Source organism: Rousettus aegyptiacus, unplaced genomic scaffold (genome assembly GCF_014176215.1).
Source record: "Rousettus aegyptiacus isolate mRouAeg1 unplaced genomic scaffold, mRouAeg1.p scaffold_m13_p_4, whole genome shotgun sequence".
Classification (NCBI taxonomy): Eukaryota; Metazoa; Chordata; class Mammalia; order Chiroptera; family Pteropodidae; genus Rousettus; species Rousettus aegyptiacus.
The window spans coordinates 115,948,898-115,963,497 of record NW_023416307.1 but is presented as its reverse complement, the minus strand read 5'-3'; the positions used below and the strand labels follow the sequence as shown (position 1 = coordinate 115,963,497).

Genomic DNA, 14,600 nt, shown 5'->3' with positions numbered 1-14,600 from the left:
TGCAAAACTCTTATTCTTTTTTTCCTCTTTTTCTGGTGACTGCCACATATTTGTTCTTTCATAAAAATGTTAGAATAATTTTGTCTAATTTCAAACACAATTTACTCAAGTCTTTTACAACCTTTAGTAAAATGACTATCTTCCCACATGTTCTATATATTCCTCTTAAGGTTATTTCTTAATCTATTTTGATGTTAATGTAAATTAGATATTTTCGTCCATATATTTTTTCTAACAATTGCTAAAGTATGTTTGATGTTTTCATTTTACCTTTGAAAGTCTTAAGAATTATTATTTATATAAGAAAGCTATAGAGTCTGAAATTTCTAATTGTTGAACCGTTTCAAAAACTTTTCAGTTAATCTCTCCTCCCTGATCTGCAAAAATAATCTTGCCTCTTTATTGTCAATATTTTCATTACTTTTGTTCGTCTCACTACACTGGCTACTTTCAGAAAAATATAGGTAATAGTATAGGAAGCATCTCTGGAATGTGCATAATTTGAAAGGGAATTTCTTTTACAGGCCTTTTAGGCTTGAGGTACAAAAATAATTTTAAAAAAATCACTTTGAAGAAATATCCAACTAAAAAGTTAAAGAAATCAAGACAGGCAGTGTTCTTTAACAAAATAATTTCTCCTTTAACCTATTAATATAATAAAATGTATTAGTGAGTTTTCTTAACTTTGAACAATTCTTACATTTTTAGAATGAACTCCCTCCTACTTGGTCAAATAACTAATTTGATTTCACTTATACAAATACTTTTCTTCTCAAGTATTTTTTGCATCAGTATTCATGAGACTGAACTATAATTTTTATTTTTTTATTTTGTCAGGCTTTGGAATCAAGATTATTCCAGCTTTGAACAACAAACTGAGAAGTTTCTTTGTTCTCTATGCTCTGAAATAATCTAAGCAACATTATAATTATAGGTCTCTTAAAAGGTTAAAATAATCCACCTATGGAATTATCTGACCTCGGTACTTTGGGATTAGCTCTTTGACAATTTTAAAATTTTCTTCATGCTGCCTTCCACTATGTTACAACTCTTCTATATTTCACTTTAGTAATTTGTAATGATCCTAGAAAATTATCTGTTTTAGTCAGGTTTTCAAATTTATTAATACAACTGTCTGTACAAGTCTTTAACTTTCTTCCACATTTTGTATGTCTAAGCTTAATTCCCTTCTTTTTTATTAGGGTAGTTGGTAGTTTACCTCATTAAACTCATAGAAGTATTAGCAGCACTTGGATTTACTTTTAAATTCTACTGTTCTGTAAGTTAATTTCTGTCTTTCCTTTATAGTTTCCTTCTTTCTATTGGGCTAAGGTTTTATATTGTTTTTCTTTTTCTAATGCTGAATTTGAATACTTCATTAATTTATTTTCTGGAATAGATATTTTGAAATGTGAAATTCTCCTCTGTGAGGCTACTATCTACATACCTTTTCCAAGTTAAAACTTTCTTCAGTTCGACTGTCCTCTGAGTTGTCTGTGTTCTTCTCATTATCCCCTTTGTCTGCATTTGCAAATACAGAGGCCACTCGGACCACAGGCAAGGGTACATCTCGAGGAACAAATCTAACTGAGCTGATGGGCATGGTCCACAGTTTAATTTTCTTAAAAGATTTGGTTTTGGCAGAATATCGTGATTCACAGACAAAAACATCTTCATCACGAAAGTTTTCTGGGCATAATTTAAAGTATTCCTGGGGGATATAAGAATAAAATTAATTAGGTGAATTTTTTGAAAAGTCATCATCCAAAAGAAACAAAAATATACACCAACCAACTGAACAAGAGTTAAACTGTTAAGACTTTCTGAAAGTTAACAACAAATGGTGAATGGCTAGAGATCTAGTAGCATTTCCTTATTTCAGAATGACTTTATTAAATATATACTCTTTAGCTTATTTTAGCCTAACAATTGCCTTTTTGAAAGTATGTTAGTATTTCGTACAGCTCTAATGTTCCTTAATGCTGTGGGTGGGGCTCATGTGCTTGTATCAGATAGATACACACAAAAAGTAACATTATTATCTAAAATCTGCCACACTGCCAGTTTATAGTGATCTTTCCAAAAATGTTATCCTTAAAAATTAGCCTGGTGATATAAAAAATTTATGTTGATTGTATACAGCTACATAGTGGAAGTAACAAATAGTCTTTACCATTATATTCAAGTTAATTTCTTCCTAAATCTATATACAGCCATATGGACACAGCTTAAAAATTTTTTTCAAACAGTTAAAACAGAGCTCCTAATTTTTTAAGTGTAAACTTTTTGTTTGTAAATTTTATTCTCTTGGGATGATTTACACTTTGGAACTAAAGTTTCTTACCTTGACAAACATGACCACACATTTTCCCAGAATTTTACTAACAGGAACTTTATTGTAATAGTCACTCTTAAAAACTTCTTTTTCTAGAAATTTTCGTGTAGCCAGATGGAATGTTTCATTTGGCCGATAAAACCAACAGCCATATAACCATTTTTCGCCTCAAAAACAAAAAGAGGGAGAGAATTTACCATCAACAGAAACCACATATACTTTGCAAAATGAGCAAATACTTCATCTATTCTGTCATGGCCGGCACCTACTAATGCACTTTTTTAGGCCACGGTTCTTCAATCTAATCATCTTAAAAGCAATAATACTTTAAAATAATGAAGGGTAACAAGGCCTAAAAGTGCTGCTTCCCCCTCATATTAAAAGGTGTATAAAATACAGAATGAGGAGGGTGATGAGACTTGCTCTATTATGCTAGAGTCAGGACACAACTAAAGTTGTGTGCTTTAATAAGGATACAGATATACTGAAGGACATATTTAGCACTCGGGTGAAGGAATACAAAATTATTTCATATGATGAATGGCTGAAAGAACTGGATTGCTTGGATCACATTTCTGCCTGCTTTTGGCTTCGTTAACTCCCATTCAATCTTCATGTTTCAAGTTAAAGGCAACTGTTCTAGGAAGCCTTTTCAAAATCAAATTCTAAGTCAAGGCACATGTCTCTCTATAATAATTTATTTGTGATTTTTATTTGTGATTTATTTGTGGTTTTGCCAGAGGCAAAGTATGAGCCCTTTGTTCCTCTGAATCTCTGCCATCCTACAGAGTGTGGCTCATGGTGTGTTTTTAATAAATATCAGTTGAACAAATAATCCTCAATTAGACTTTAAGTACTCATTACATTGTTTTTGATTCAACTATGCCACTGCTCCAATGTATAAATAAGTAGTGGGTGCTTATTTATACATTGTAGAACTATTATGAGAAGATAAAAAATGTCTGAGTTATAATTTTCTTTCCTGAGGACCAGAAGTAAAACAGTCACATTTCACTAACCTGCCCTTTGACTTAAAATAAACGTACCAGCAGAATCTTCCCACAGTCTTTCAATACAGACTATATGTGGTTGTAGGTTGGCTTCTGCAGGCTCCACATAGACATAATCTCCAACATGGTACATGCTGTTCTTAAAGCTGCAGTCTTGGCTGTATGTGCGATGTAAGCCTGAGAGACCTGCAGCACCTGCGGAATCTTCACTCTTTTCAGCCTCTTAGGTAAAAATGACAGAAAAGTTCTCATTAAAGGGACGTTGTAATTAGATGTAGGATTCAAACAACACATACTAATACATACTAATTCATTTCTAGACATTCAAAGGCATGATTCAAGACAGAGTATGATATCCACATTCTCAATAGCCTCTATTCAAAATTACCTTCTTTAATTACAACCAACTGCCACTAATTTCAATAATTACATAAAGGATCTACAAAATAAAAATAATTATCATAAAACATATGCTCAACGTAGTCATTCTGGCTGATACAGAAAGGTATAAGGAATTAAATAGTTCATTTGGAAATCATGTAATCCTAGAGATAATCTCATATGTACTTCATCTGCATCTTAATGCCTCAGAAATTTTCTTCTCTAATAGTTATTACGTGGCTATGGCACAACTAACAGAATCTTAGAATTGAGGAAATATGGAATATGGACTTTACATAATATACTATAAATTGTATATATGTATATTTAATATATCATGAACATTTCTCCTGAGATTTAATGTTTTTCACCAAGATTTTTATTTTTTTAAATAAAACTTTTTAATGAGTCCAGTATAAGCCATCATTTGCAAATGCCATAAGTTTGTTTGTTTGTTTGTTTGTTTTTTTGAGAATAAAGTTCTGCCCATATCTTTGATAAACTCCTTAGGATAATTTTCCATAAATGGAACAGCTGGTAATAAACATTTTAAATGTTTTTTAATACATATCCAAACTGACCCCTAAAAGTCTATACCAATTTAAGTCCCTCACTGTTTGGTTTACAAGGGGTCAATTTCTCCATTCCCTCTCTAACACTGGTATACTAGACCCTTATAATTTTGTTAAAACTTTGCCAATTTTTGTGGAAAATGTTATTTAGTAGTTCATTAATCAAATGAACCCCTGTAACATACACAGCAAATTCACAAGGTTCTTGAGAATTTTATACTGGTAGGAACACTGTCAACTGGGCAGAAAGGGAACGGAGAGCACAAAATGAAAGAAGGCTGTTAAATCTCCAAAATTCTAGAGACAGGAAAATAGGCTGATTAAATAACACAGCTGCAAACACGTGCTGCCTTTCATGAAAAAAGATAATTTGGAGGGCAGAGTACTAAGCCTCAGAGGACTATTTCCTAGCCTCAAACTTAACGAAGTTGGCCTGGCTGGATTTCAAAATTGCTTGAAATTGATGACTTTTTTTCCTTTCCATTTCTCTCTTTGAATGGGAATATCTCTTAACTGTTATCCTCTGCATGTCCCGTCAATTTTATTTATCTTTTTAGCTTTACAGGTTCACAAATGGGGAGGACTTGTGTCCCAGGATGGATCACACTCAGAGCCTCATTCATACACATAATTTAGATAATTTAAATAATGAGGTTTGGGTACCTGGTAGAAGAATGTTACTGTTAACAAATATCTAAAAAATATGGAAGTGACTTTGGAACTGAGTAATAAGCAGCGAATAAAAGAATTTTGAGGAGCATGACAGAAAATTTTCCTAGGTTGCCTTGAATAGACTGTTGGTAGAGAAACAGACAACTTGGCAGCTGAAGGCTCAGAAGGAAATGAGAGAAAATGCTTTCGGAAAGTGGAAACAAGGGGATCCTTGCTTTATTTATTTATACACACACACGCGTGTGCACTGTATTGGAGCAAAGTTGCACTATTTAATGAAATTAAGTCGTATTAACCTGAAGTAGTAGATAGTGATAAGTTAAATATGCATATTGTAATGTCATTAAAAAAAATAACAAAAAAAAATCAACAACAAATGGAAAGAAAAAAATAACTAAAGGAACAGTCCAAGAGGCTCAGAATCAAATAACTGCAGGACTCAGTTCTGCTAAGTTTTGTGCCACTATACACACACACAGGGGATGCAGGTTAATGTTTTTCATCAAATTTGAGTCATTTTCAGCCATAAGTGCTCAAATACTTTTTTCCCCCTTTCATTCTCTTCTCTCCTCTGAGGATCCCATTGTAAATATACTAGGATACATGAAGTGAAGGGTTACTCCTAACTCTGCATAGCATAGCTAAGGATTAGCCAATGATTTAGGTGATGACCATACTCAAGTACCTCAAATTTGTAAGGATTCACCCTCTGATGATTGATCTATATGTGGCTTGAGGGATGCATTCAAAGTTGTAACCAACTTCTGAGTATCCCTTGCATTTTTCTTTTGTCCAATTCTCATATCTCCCTTGCACATGCATAGTTTTCCAGTTATCTAAGAAAATGTGTGGAGAGCTTATTTCAGCCCTTCTATGGATAATTTCCGAGATATTCCTCAACTCCACTGTCACCTCAAGCTAGTAAAGCTGCAGGTTTACTCAGTTCATTTCTCCATCAATCACTTTTAGCTGGCGAGGATACAGACCTCTGCTCCCGCCCAATCACTATCTTGAATGAGTATATCCCTTCTGGCAACAGAGCTGCTGGGTTTTACAGGTATCCTTATGCTGATAAAATAATTATTATTTTTTATCAACTAGGTTCCTCTTCTTTTTTGTATATGCCCTTGCTTATGAAAACTTGCTAAAAACCCCTAAGAAGCAGATTTGATGCTAAAGCCTAATATAACTCTTAGAAAGTCATTCTAGGTATCTATGTGAACTTGACCTTTATCAGAAATTATTGAATTTCTAATGAAAATTCCTACTGTCAAAATATTTTTAACTGCTGGCAAGTGACTCAAATTAACAGCTTTAGGTTGATACGATTAAAAAATTTTTTTCTCCTACTTATGAGATTCAGCCAAAAAATCATCTGCTTATCTGGCCTAGAGTCTGTACAAGGAAAGCCATGCTGCTGAATGATGGAGCAGAACCTTGATGTACTCACTACCGAGAATGCTTTCTAGCCTCAGGTGGGCCCCTCAGATATTCATATACCAATAGTAGTATTAAGAGGTATTAAGCTCCCATAATAGTGAATTAATTGACTCTGTTCCTGAAATATTAGGGTAACAGCTGTGTCACATGTAACTTCAAATCTTTTCATCTGATGACCAAATTACTAAAAGCATTTTCATCTCACTGTTAAGAGTCAACACCCTGAGTCTTCATTTACACAAACAAGACTCTTCTCCACAGCTAATTATATAATATTTCTTCATAGTTAATAAAATGAAGAGAAACCAACCTCTTTTTTCTTCTTCTCGTTTTAGTTTATCTTCCTCTATTTCTTTTGGTAATTTTTCCTTCTTCTCTTTCTCCACATCATTATGCAAATGCTTTGTAGTATAGCTGAGTGCTGGTGAAAGTAGAATCTCCCCATTTTTGCAAAGTTCATCACGAATTTTAATAAAAAACTGCTGAAGTTCTACCGCATCTTCGTATATTTCGGAATCTGTCCTATAACAACATCAGAGTATCTATTGACACACAAATTGCTTCTTTTAAACATTACAATTATATGTTAAATTATATTGAATGTTTCTTTAATGTGTTAGTTGATATAACTGTACTTCTGCACAGTTCTAAGAAGGGTATCTCCTTGAAGTTCATTAGAACAGAATGTGAAGAGTCATTTTTCCTTTGTGATGCTCGTGCCCACTAGTTTCCTTTTTCTGAAGGCTTGTTCCTTGCACAGCTCATGTCAAAGGAAAGGCCTCATTCAATTTCCTGGGGAGAAACATGGTGCATGCAACCACTGATTTTGGCAACAGAAGGGGGCTGCCAGAATCAAGGACTATACTAGGCTCCACACCATGTACGACAATTACTTGCATCTAATCTTTGAATTAATTTTTACTTTCTCTTAATTGGGAGACCAACACATTAGAGAAAGTGTTAAAAAAAAGATTTAGGAAATGTCTACTTTTTTCTTTATGGATTTGTATATCATGGGTGCTGAGGCTGGTAGGACTCAGCTAAACTGCAAAGTCATGAGGGCATCCTATAATGATAATCGGTCTCAAAGTCAATATTCACTTTAGTTATTTAGAAATAACTACATAATTCTGAGGAACCAGCAGAGGTAACATAGTAAGAGATGGAAAAAATAATCTGTATCATATTGAAAATTTAAGACTCTTTCCTCATTTATAAAATGACAGGACTAGGTAAAATAAACTTCAGAATTTAGAGTGAAAAATTTTATTACTATTTCTAATCGATTGTGGTTGGAAGCAGGCTTAAATATAATTATATTACCTAAGAATACCAGAGTCTGAAAAATTATTCACAAAGGTAACCACAGACAAACTCTTAGCAGCAGTTATGGAGACATTCTGGTTAGGGAAACGTGGTAGGCACAGCAAACCCAAACCCAGTCATCTGCCTGCTGACACTCACTACTAGAGCATCAAACTTTAGTGAAGCCTCCAGAATGCTTCTCCTCATCTCAAAAAGTGAAATGGCAAACAATCTGAAAACACTGCCAATAACCACCAAAATGGATGGTTCTAACATGGTTTTCAAAATATATTCTGGTTATAGAAATGCTAATACTTGCAGGAATGCAATCAAAATAAAACTGGCCAATAAACACGTACAACACTATTTTGGTGACTATTTTCTGAATGGAACTATCCAAAGACTGTTTGCTAGAAATTAAAACTCATTTTATAATAGCTTACAATTTTAAGTATAATATTAAAAGTGAAAACACACTTTTAGTAATCCATGTTACAATGAAAGGGCAATTTATAATTCCATCATGTCATATGGTTTAGTAATGAAAGTTTTATACAGTCATTAAACAGCTAACGTATCCTTTCCGTCTTATTTATTTAAATAAAATATGTGAAGAATCTGTTAATCTAAGAGGTCAAGTGTTCCCTGCATGTCAAGCACAAAAACTCGAGATAGAAAAAGAAATAACTCTCATTACTCTTAATTGATGGGTATTCCTTACATATAAGGCAGATATTCAGTAGAAGAAAATAAGATTATAGGAGGTTCTTAGTGCTTCCCTTGTCTTTGTTTTTCCATGGGGCCCCTTACCTGCAAAGAAGTCAGATCATTTAATCGAGGAATATTGCCAACAGATTAGGAAAAAACAAATTAGAGGCCAACTGGCATGAGTCAGCGCTGTACTATTACTGAACACTGCTGATGGACAAAACCACTGTCACATAAGTCAACTTTTCTCTGCTATGCCTCACTGTTCAGATCCCTTCTATTTCAAGGTGTGAAGTCCTAAGTGATGGGGAGAAGTGGTGGGTAGGATTAAGTGTGAAGAAGCATTAACACTGTTAATGGAAATATGCTGCATATGGACGTCATTACATTCATGAACTTAAATACTTTGGGGACATCTATCTTCATTACTGGCAATGCGATAAATAAAGCCATGGTTTATCATTCACTAAACTGATTCATCTTCATCTCAGCAGCATGGGGTTATTCCTAAATACTGTACATGATCTTTATTCACAACAATAAGAAAGGCTTCCCCTATGCTTTGCAACAAAGCTCTGGAATCAGAGTGAAACTGATCACCATCTCATATAAAAGAACTCTGGAGTCTACCTCTGAGATCTCAAAAGAAAAACCAATCATGTGAACAACAGATGAATGAAAAGAGCTCATTTCCTAGAGATACAAATCTGCTTAATTCTTAAAATAATCATGTCACCGACACAAGATAAACAAAGTTGCTAATAATCTAAGAGACAAATGTACTTTGGAAGACTCACAGAAATGATCCCAAGATGTAATAGGAATGAGATGGGGAGTAACTTTAGACTTAAGAGTTGTTTATGTAAACTAAGAACAAAAACAGAAGTCAAAGCTTCCATGAAAGCAAGATTTCTCTGTTTTGTCCACTGGTATATCCCATGCATTCAGATAATGCTCATAACTAGCAAACACTCGATAAACATTTGTTGACTAAATGAAAACAATAAATGAATGTAGATTTTGACTTCAAGATGACCCCTTCCTTGGGTCTTTCTTTTTAATTTCTATCCCTACTGTTGAATAAGAACTATTTCCTAAATGTGTCACTCGAGGGTCTCTCCAATCTGATCCCAACTCCACCCGTCCCTTGAACACACTATATTCATTTCCTAAGCCTTTACTCATACTTCCTGCCCTATGTGAATCCTGCTCATTCTTTCATTCCTCCCTGATGCCTCAAGCCTTTTAGAACTCTAGTGGAGAGTTCCTTACTTCACCACATTTACTAAATATCAAGTTGTTATATATATGTTGTCTCATACATTATTTTTCCCTAAGCATAGGCCCTATCCCAGTTGTCAGACTTCAAGCTCTCCAAGCACAGAGCTCAAGTCTTATCATTCATGGCTGTGTGTTCCATGATTGGTGTCGGTAACTGTCTTAGTCCTAGCCCTCTACAGTGGGGAACAAGAAGAGCCACCACACTTACTAGTTATGTGACTCTTGACAACTTCTTTGTGCACTTATTCACATGTAAATTGGAAAGATTATCACCTACCTAGAATGGCTATTATAAGGGTTAGTGATTATTTACATAAAGTGATTTACAAAGAGCAGGTGCTTAACAGGAACAGTAAACATTACTATTAATTTTTCTTTCAAGATCCAGAGCAAATGCAGGCTTCACAGATTCCCCAGCTGGAATCGCCCCCATGCAAACAGCCTAAATAAAGGTCTAGCTTTCAGCATGATAGACTACAAGCTCCAAGAAGGTAGAGTTTGTCTCTCTAATTTTTGATATTCCCCCAACGGACTCCAAGAGCACAAAGAAGACATACTTTAATTGCTGAAGTGAAATTGTTGTAACAATCAAGTATATTATTATTGTGTGGCAAAGATATACCAAAAATCAAAATTAAAAAGGAATTTAAGTTTGATGGAAATTTAAATTTCATTGCTTCTTTCAGCATTTAATGCTTGTAGAAGGAACTTAAAATGAGAAATCTGAGATTAAAAAAAGCCTTTTTAGGTATCTAAAATGGTGATCAAATTTAAATGTCTAATCTTGATCAATATCTTAGAACTATTTTATTTAAAGCATGCTTGAACTGAACTCAAACTTTAAAAGAAAATCATATTACTATTTCTAATTATAAAATTTTTATCCTTTAAAAAATGTTTTGCAAAAGGCTGTATTTTAAGAGCTTGTGCTTTGCAACAGTTCTTCAATTTTGTCTTACTCCCTCTTCTTATTAGTCTTAATCTAGATGCTTTCTGTTAGTTCTGCTAATTAGAATTCAAAAGAGCACCCCGCCAACCGTAATCATGTACCTAAAATGAAATAGTACATCAAAGCAGAATTCTTTCTTCTGTTTTGCAATAAATATCACACTTTCTCAAAAAGAAATGGCTTTGAAAACATACCGATTCATCCTTCTTGCCCTTTCCAATACTTCAAACATATGTTCTTGAAATAAATCGAGCCGCCGGTAGCGATTATTTTCAACATTCTTCCTAATTATGTCAAAAGTAAGAGGAGGTTTGTTTGGAAAGTTGGGATCCACAGCAGGAATTTCTGCTAAGGAATCACTATAACATCTTCCCTCATCATCCTGATGACTCATGACTGACACAAAAAGATTGTGGATAAGCTCTTGAATTAGCAAGGTCACATTTGGGACATGAGAGTCTTCATCTCCCTCTAGGTCTCTCCGAGTTTCGAGAAGGACTTTGTGCAGGACAAGGGCATCTTTATAGATCAAAGACTCAGGTTCATTGTATGTACATGCATTGTTAAACATCATGACGAAGTCCTCAACCATGGAGTCTATATCTTGGTATTTGTTGGCCATCATGTGACTTCGAATTTTTTCCATGTCCATGGGCTTTTTAATGGTCAGATAATAGTCAGGAAGCTCAGATCTGGAGGGAAGCCTCAGAAATATGGCACTGAGGCGGCGACCTCTCTTATCAGTATAGTTCTTTACCGCTTCATAGACTTCATTTAGTTTCTGCTGCATTGGAGTCATGTATTTTGATTTTTTAGGAGAAATGCCACTCTTCCTACCTAAAAAAAAGATTTAATGTTAAACAGATAAAATTTTAAAAATGAACCTATATTTGTATGTAGTTGGTAGAACGGGACTATTCTAAGTAATTTGTGAAACACAGTAATGAGCGTTATCTCTAGAGTAGTATATCCTACTGACAAACGAAAAAAAATGGAAAAAAATTTAAACTATTTTCAGTAATCATATTTTTGGTGGGAGAGTAAGTACTGTTATGTTGAGATAGTAAAAAATGAGGTAGAATAAAGCAAATAAGTAGTTATGTGACATTCTAAGTGCATCACCTATGGTATCCTTGAGAACTGAGTTTCATCACAAGTCAAAAAAGAGATACAGATGTTAAAACAAGGACAACGAATAAAAACCTTGTAGCCTTGAATCTCAATTGAGAGTATCAGTATGAACTTAGTGTGTATTTTATCTTTAAACAGCACACGCATACACTCACACACTTTCCTAGGTCTGTTTACTAAAAATCCTGGAAATAATGACCAACGCAGTAACAGTATACTCTTATATAGTTTTGACTATACAGACTTTAGTTTTGAAATACTGATTTCAAATACTTATATCAGTAGCTTCATGGGAAATGGCTGATTACCAGTCTGCACAAGATAAGCCTTACCAGTAGCACTAGAAAGTAAAGATTCTATCAATTATTTACCATAATAATGTCAAAAAAACACAGCAGCAAAAAAAAAAAAAAAAAAAAAAAAAAAAAAAAAAAAAAGAGAGAAAGAAAGAATAAAAGAAAAGAACATTGCAGATAGCCTGGGACAACATGAACATCAATAAAGACAATAACTACAATGGGTTAAAATTTGACAATATATTTAAATCTCGTAGTTATTAATGATTTATAAAAATGAACAAACAACTGGGTAAATGTTAAAGGATGTTAGTAAACCAATGCATTATTTTGAAAACTGTAAATAAAGGGGAAGAAAACCTAGTTTTTATTCTTTCAAAAAGCAAAACAAAAAAACCAAGACAAATCAACCAAAAAACTGTACCACCAGGTAATTAAATACTGGATGAAGCAAAGTTTCTCTATATAGAAATATTCTAACTAGTAAATAAGGAGTGACAACATTAAACTACCACTATTTTTACCTCTCTTTAATGAATTAATGTACTAAGTGTTAATATACGGACAGAAACAACCATATATTACAAGCTACCTGATGGAAGACCATTTTTACCTCTGAAGTTGGTTTTTGTGCCAAAGGGAGGAGACAGGGATCAAATCTAAGTCAAAATTCAATCAAGTCTCTGGCTCCGACTACCAATTTATAAGAAATACAAAAGACAAAAAGAACGTTACCTATAGCAAAGGGACACAGTTAGCAAAACCCAGGCAGTGGGAAACTATAGTGCAAACCCACTTTATTCAACAAAGAAATTGTGAAGAAAAAAATAAAAGAGAGAGATGGAGGGGAATTTACAGATTAAAAGAAGCACTAATCAAATGCAATGTGTAGATCTTCTTTGGATTCTACCTCAACCAAACATTGCCCCAAGATATGATGCAATATAAATGTAGAAAATCTATCATGAAGTAGCCTTGTCAAGCTGAAATGAAATCTAGTCAAGCCTTTAGAATTAATTTCCATTTTCAAGAAATAAGGGTAACATAAGAAAAAGTTAACTGATATCACAAGGAAGTAAACTCACTAACCCAGAATTTTGGACTGACCAAGAAAGTGACCTGGTTCCTAAACAGTCAATAGCATAAAGATATAAAAAGGAGGGAGACTGCTCTAGATTATGAGTTTAAGATTATAACAATTAAAAGTATTTATATATATGTATATATGTTAGATCCTGATTTGAAGAAACTAGCTGTAAAAGTATATTTGTGAGACAATCAGTAAAATCTGAAAATCTGTCAGGTATTAGATGAGATCAAGAAACTAAGAAATTGCTAAATTTTTTAGGTGTGATAATGACTTCACAGTTATTGAACAAAATTCAATTGACCTTTGAACAACATGGGTTTGAACTGTGCAGGTCCACTTACTTGCATATGCACTTTTTAAAAATAAATATACAGCTGGCTCTCTGTGTCCTTATGTTTCAAATTTGTGATTCAACCAACCTTGGACTGAAAACAGTATTTTTGATTCTGGGTTGGGAATCTGTGTACGAGAGCTCACTTAAGTGATGTGAGAGATTTTAGGCATGCGCCCCTAAACCTCAAGCTAATCAAAGGTCAACTATACCTGGATTTTATGGATGCAGGATAAACTAAGTAGACATGATTGCATCTCCTTTAAAATAATTTAAAACAAAAAAAAAAAGAGAGAGAGAAAAAAGGGAATATAGGAATTAAGTGTGACACAATCATGATGATGCTGATTTGTAACTAGTATAGCATACATGGGTGGTTCACTGTACCATTTTTTATATTCGAATGTGCTTAAAATTTTCCATAATGTAAAACAGAGAAATGAAAAGGAAATTAACATTACACATGAAAATTCCTTTTAGGGGATGGGCAGAAGGTGTGGCAGCTTCCCCGAATAGCCCTGCATGGGAGAGCTGTGAGCTCCACACAATAGCAGTACCCAGGGATCAGGGCAGAAAGAAGAGAAGTGGGAACAGCACAGAAGCAGGGACAGCAGAGAAACACATATTAATTATTACTAGCTGTGGTTGCAAAACAGGAGGCTGAGCTGCAGCCCCCATCCCCCAACCCAGAGGGCCCCACACCCCATGTCCTCCAAGACTGAACACCATGGAGCCCTAGGGAAATTGGAGCAAACACTACCAAAACTGTCTCTAACACTGACAAGGACTGAGACTGAGGGTAGCGAGAATGACTGAATATATATAAGGAAAAACAAAAGGCATCATTAAGACTTTATATAAAGCAGGGATCCAAGAGGTTTAGTTAGTCACCATTTACTGGAAACCAAAAGAAAAATACCATCTTACCAATGGGCTAAAGAGATACCTTTATATAATAAATCTTTTATTCTGATTAAAAAAATACACTTCTATTAATACCCAGGTGGAGAAATAGTCCATTAAATACCATGAAAATCCAAAGTGAAAAACCAGCTCCAGAAACTAAGCTTACAGACATAGAAATGTCACGTAAATGACA

At 34.1% G+C, this 14,600-nt stretch overlaps 1 protein-coding gene across 22 annotated transcripts in view; it reads right to left on the bottom strand.

Moving 5' to 3' along the window:
- PBRM1 (polybromo 1) overlaps positions 1 to 14,600 on the bottom strand; it is a 99,277-nt gene that overhangs the window by 31,290 nt on the left and 53,387 nt on the right. For all 22 annotated transcript variants that reach the window (XM_036219239.1, XM_036219235.1, XM_036219242.1 and 19 more), the window contains 5 exons: positions 10,848 to 11,490; positions 6,721 to 6,932; positions 3,382 to 3,567; positions 2,345 to 2,502; positions 1,448 to 1,711 (listed from right to left, as the gene is read on the bottom strand). In XM_036219239.1, coding sequence (XP_036075132.1) covers positions 1,448 to 1,711; positions 2,345 to 2,502; positions 3,382 to 3,567; positions 6,721 to 6,932; positions 10,848 to 11,490 — 1,463 coding nt within the window. The remainder of the gene's footprint in view (positions 1 to 1,447; positions 1,712 to 2,344; positions 2,503 to 3,381; positions 3,568 to 6,720; positions 6,933 to 10,847; positions 11,491 to 14,600) is intronic.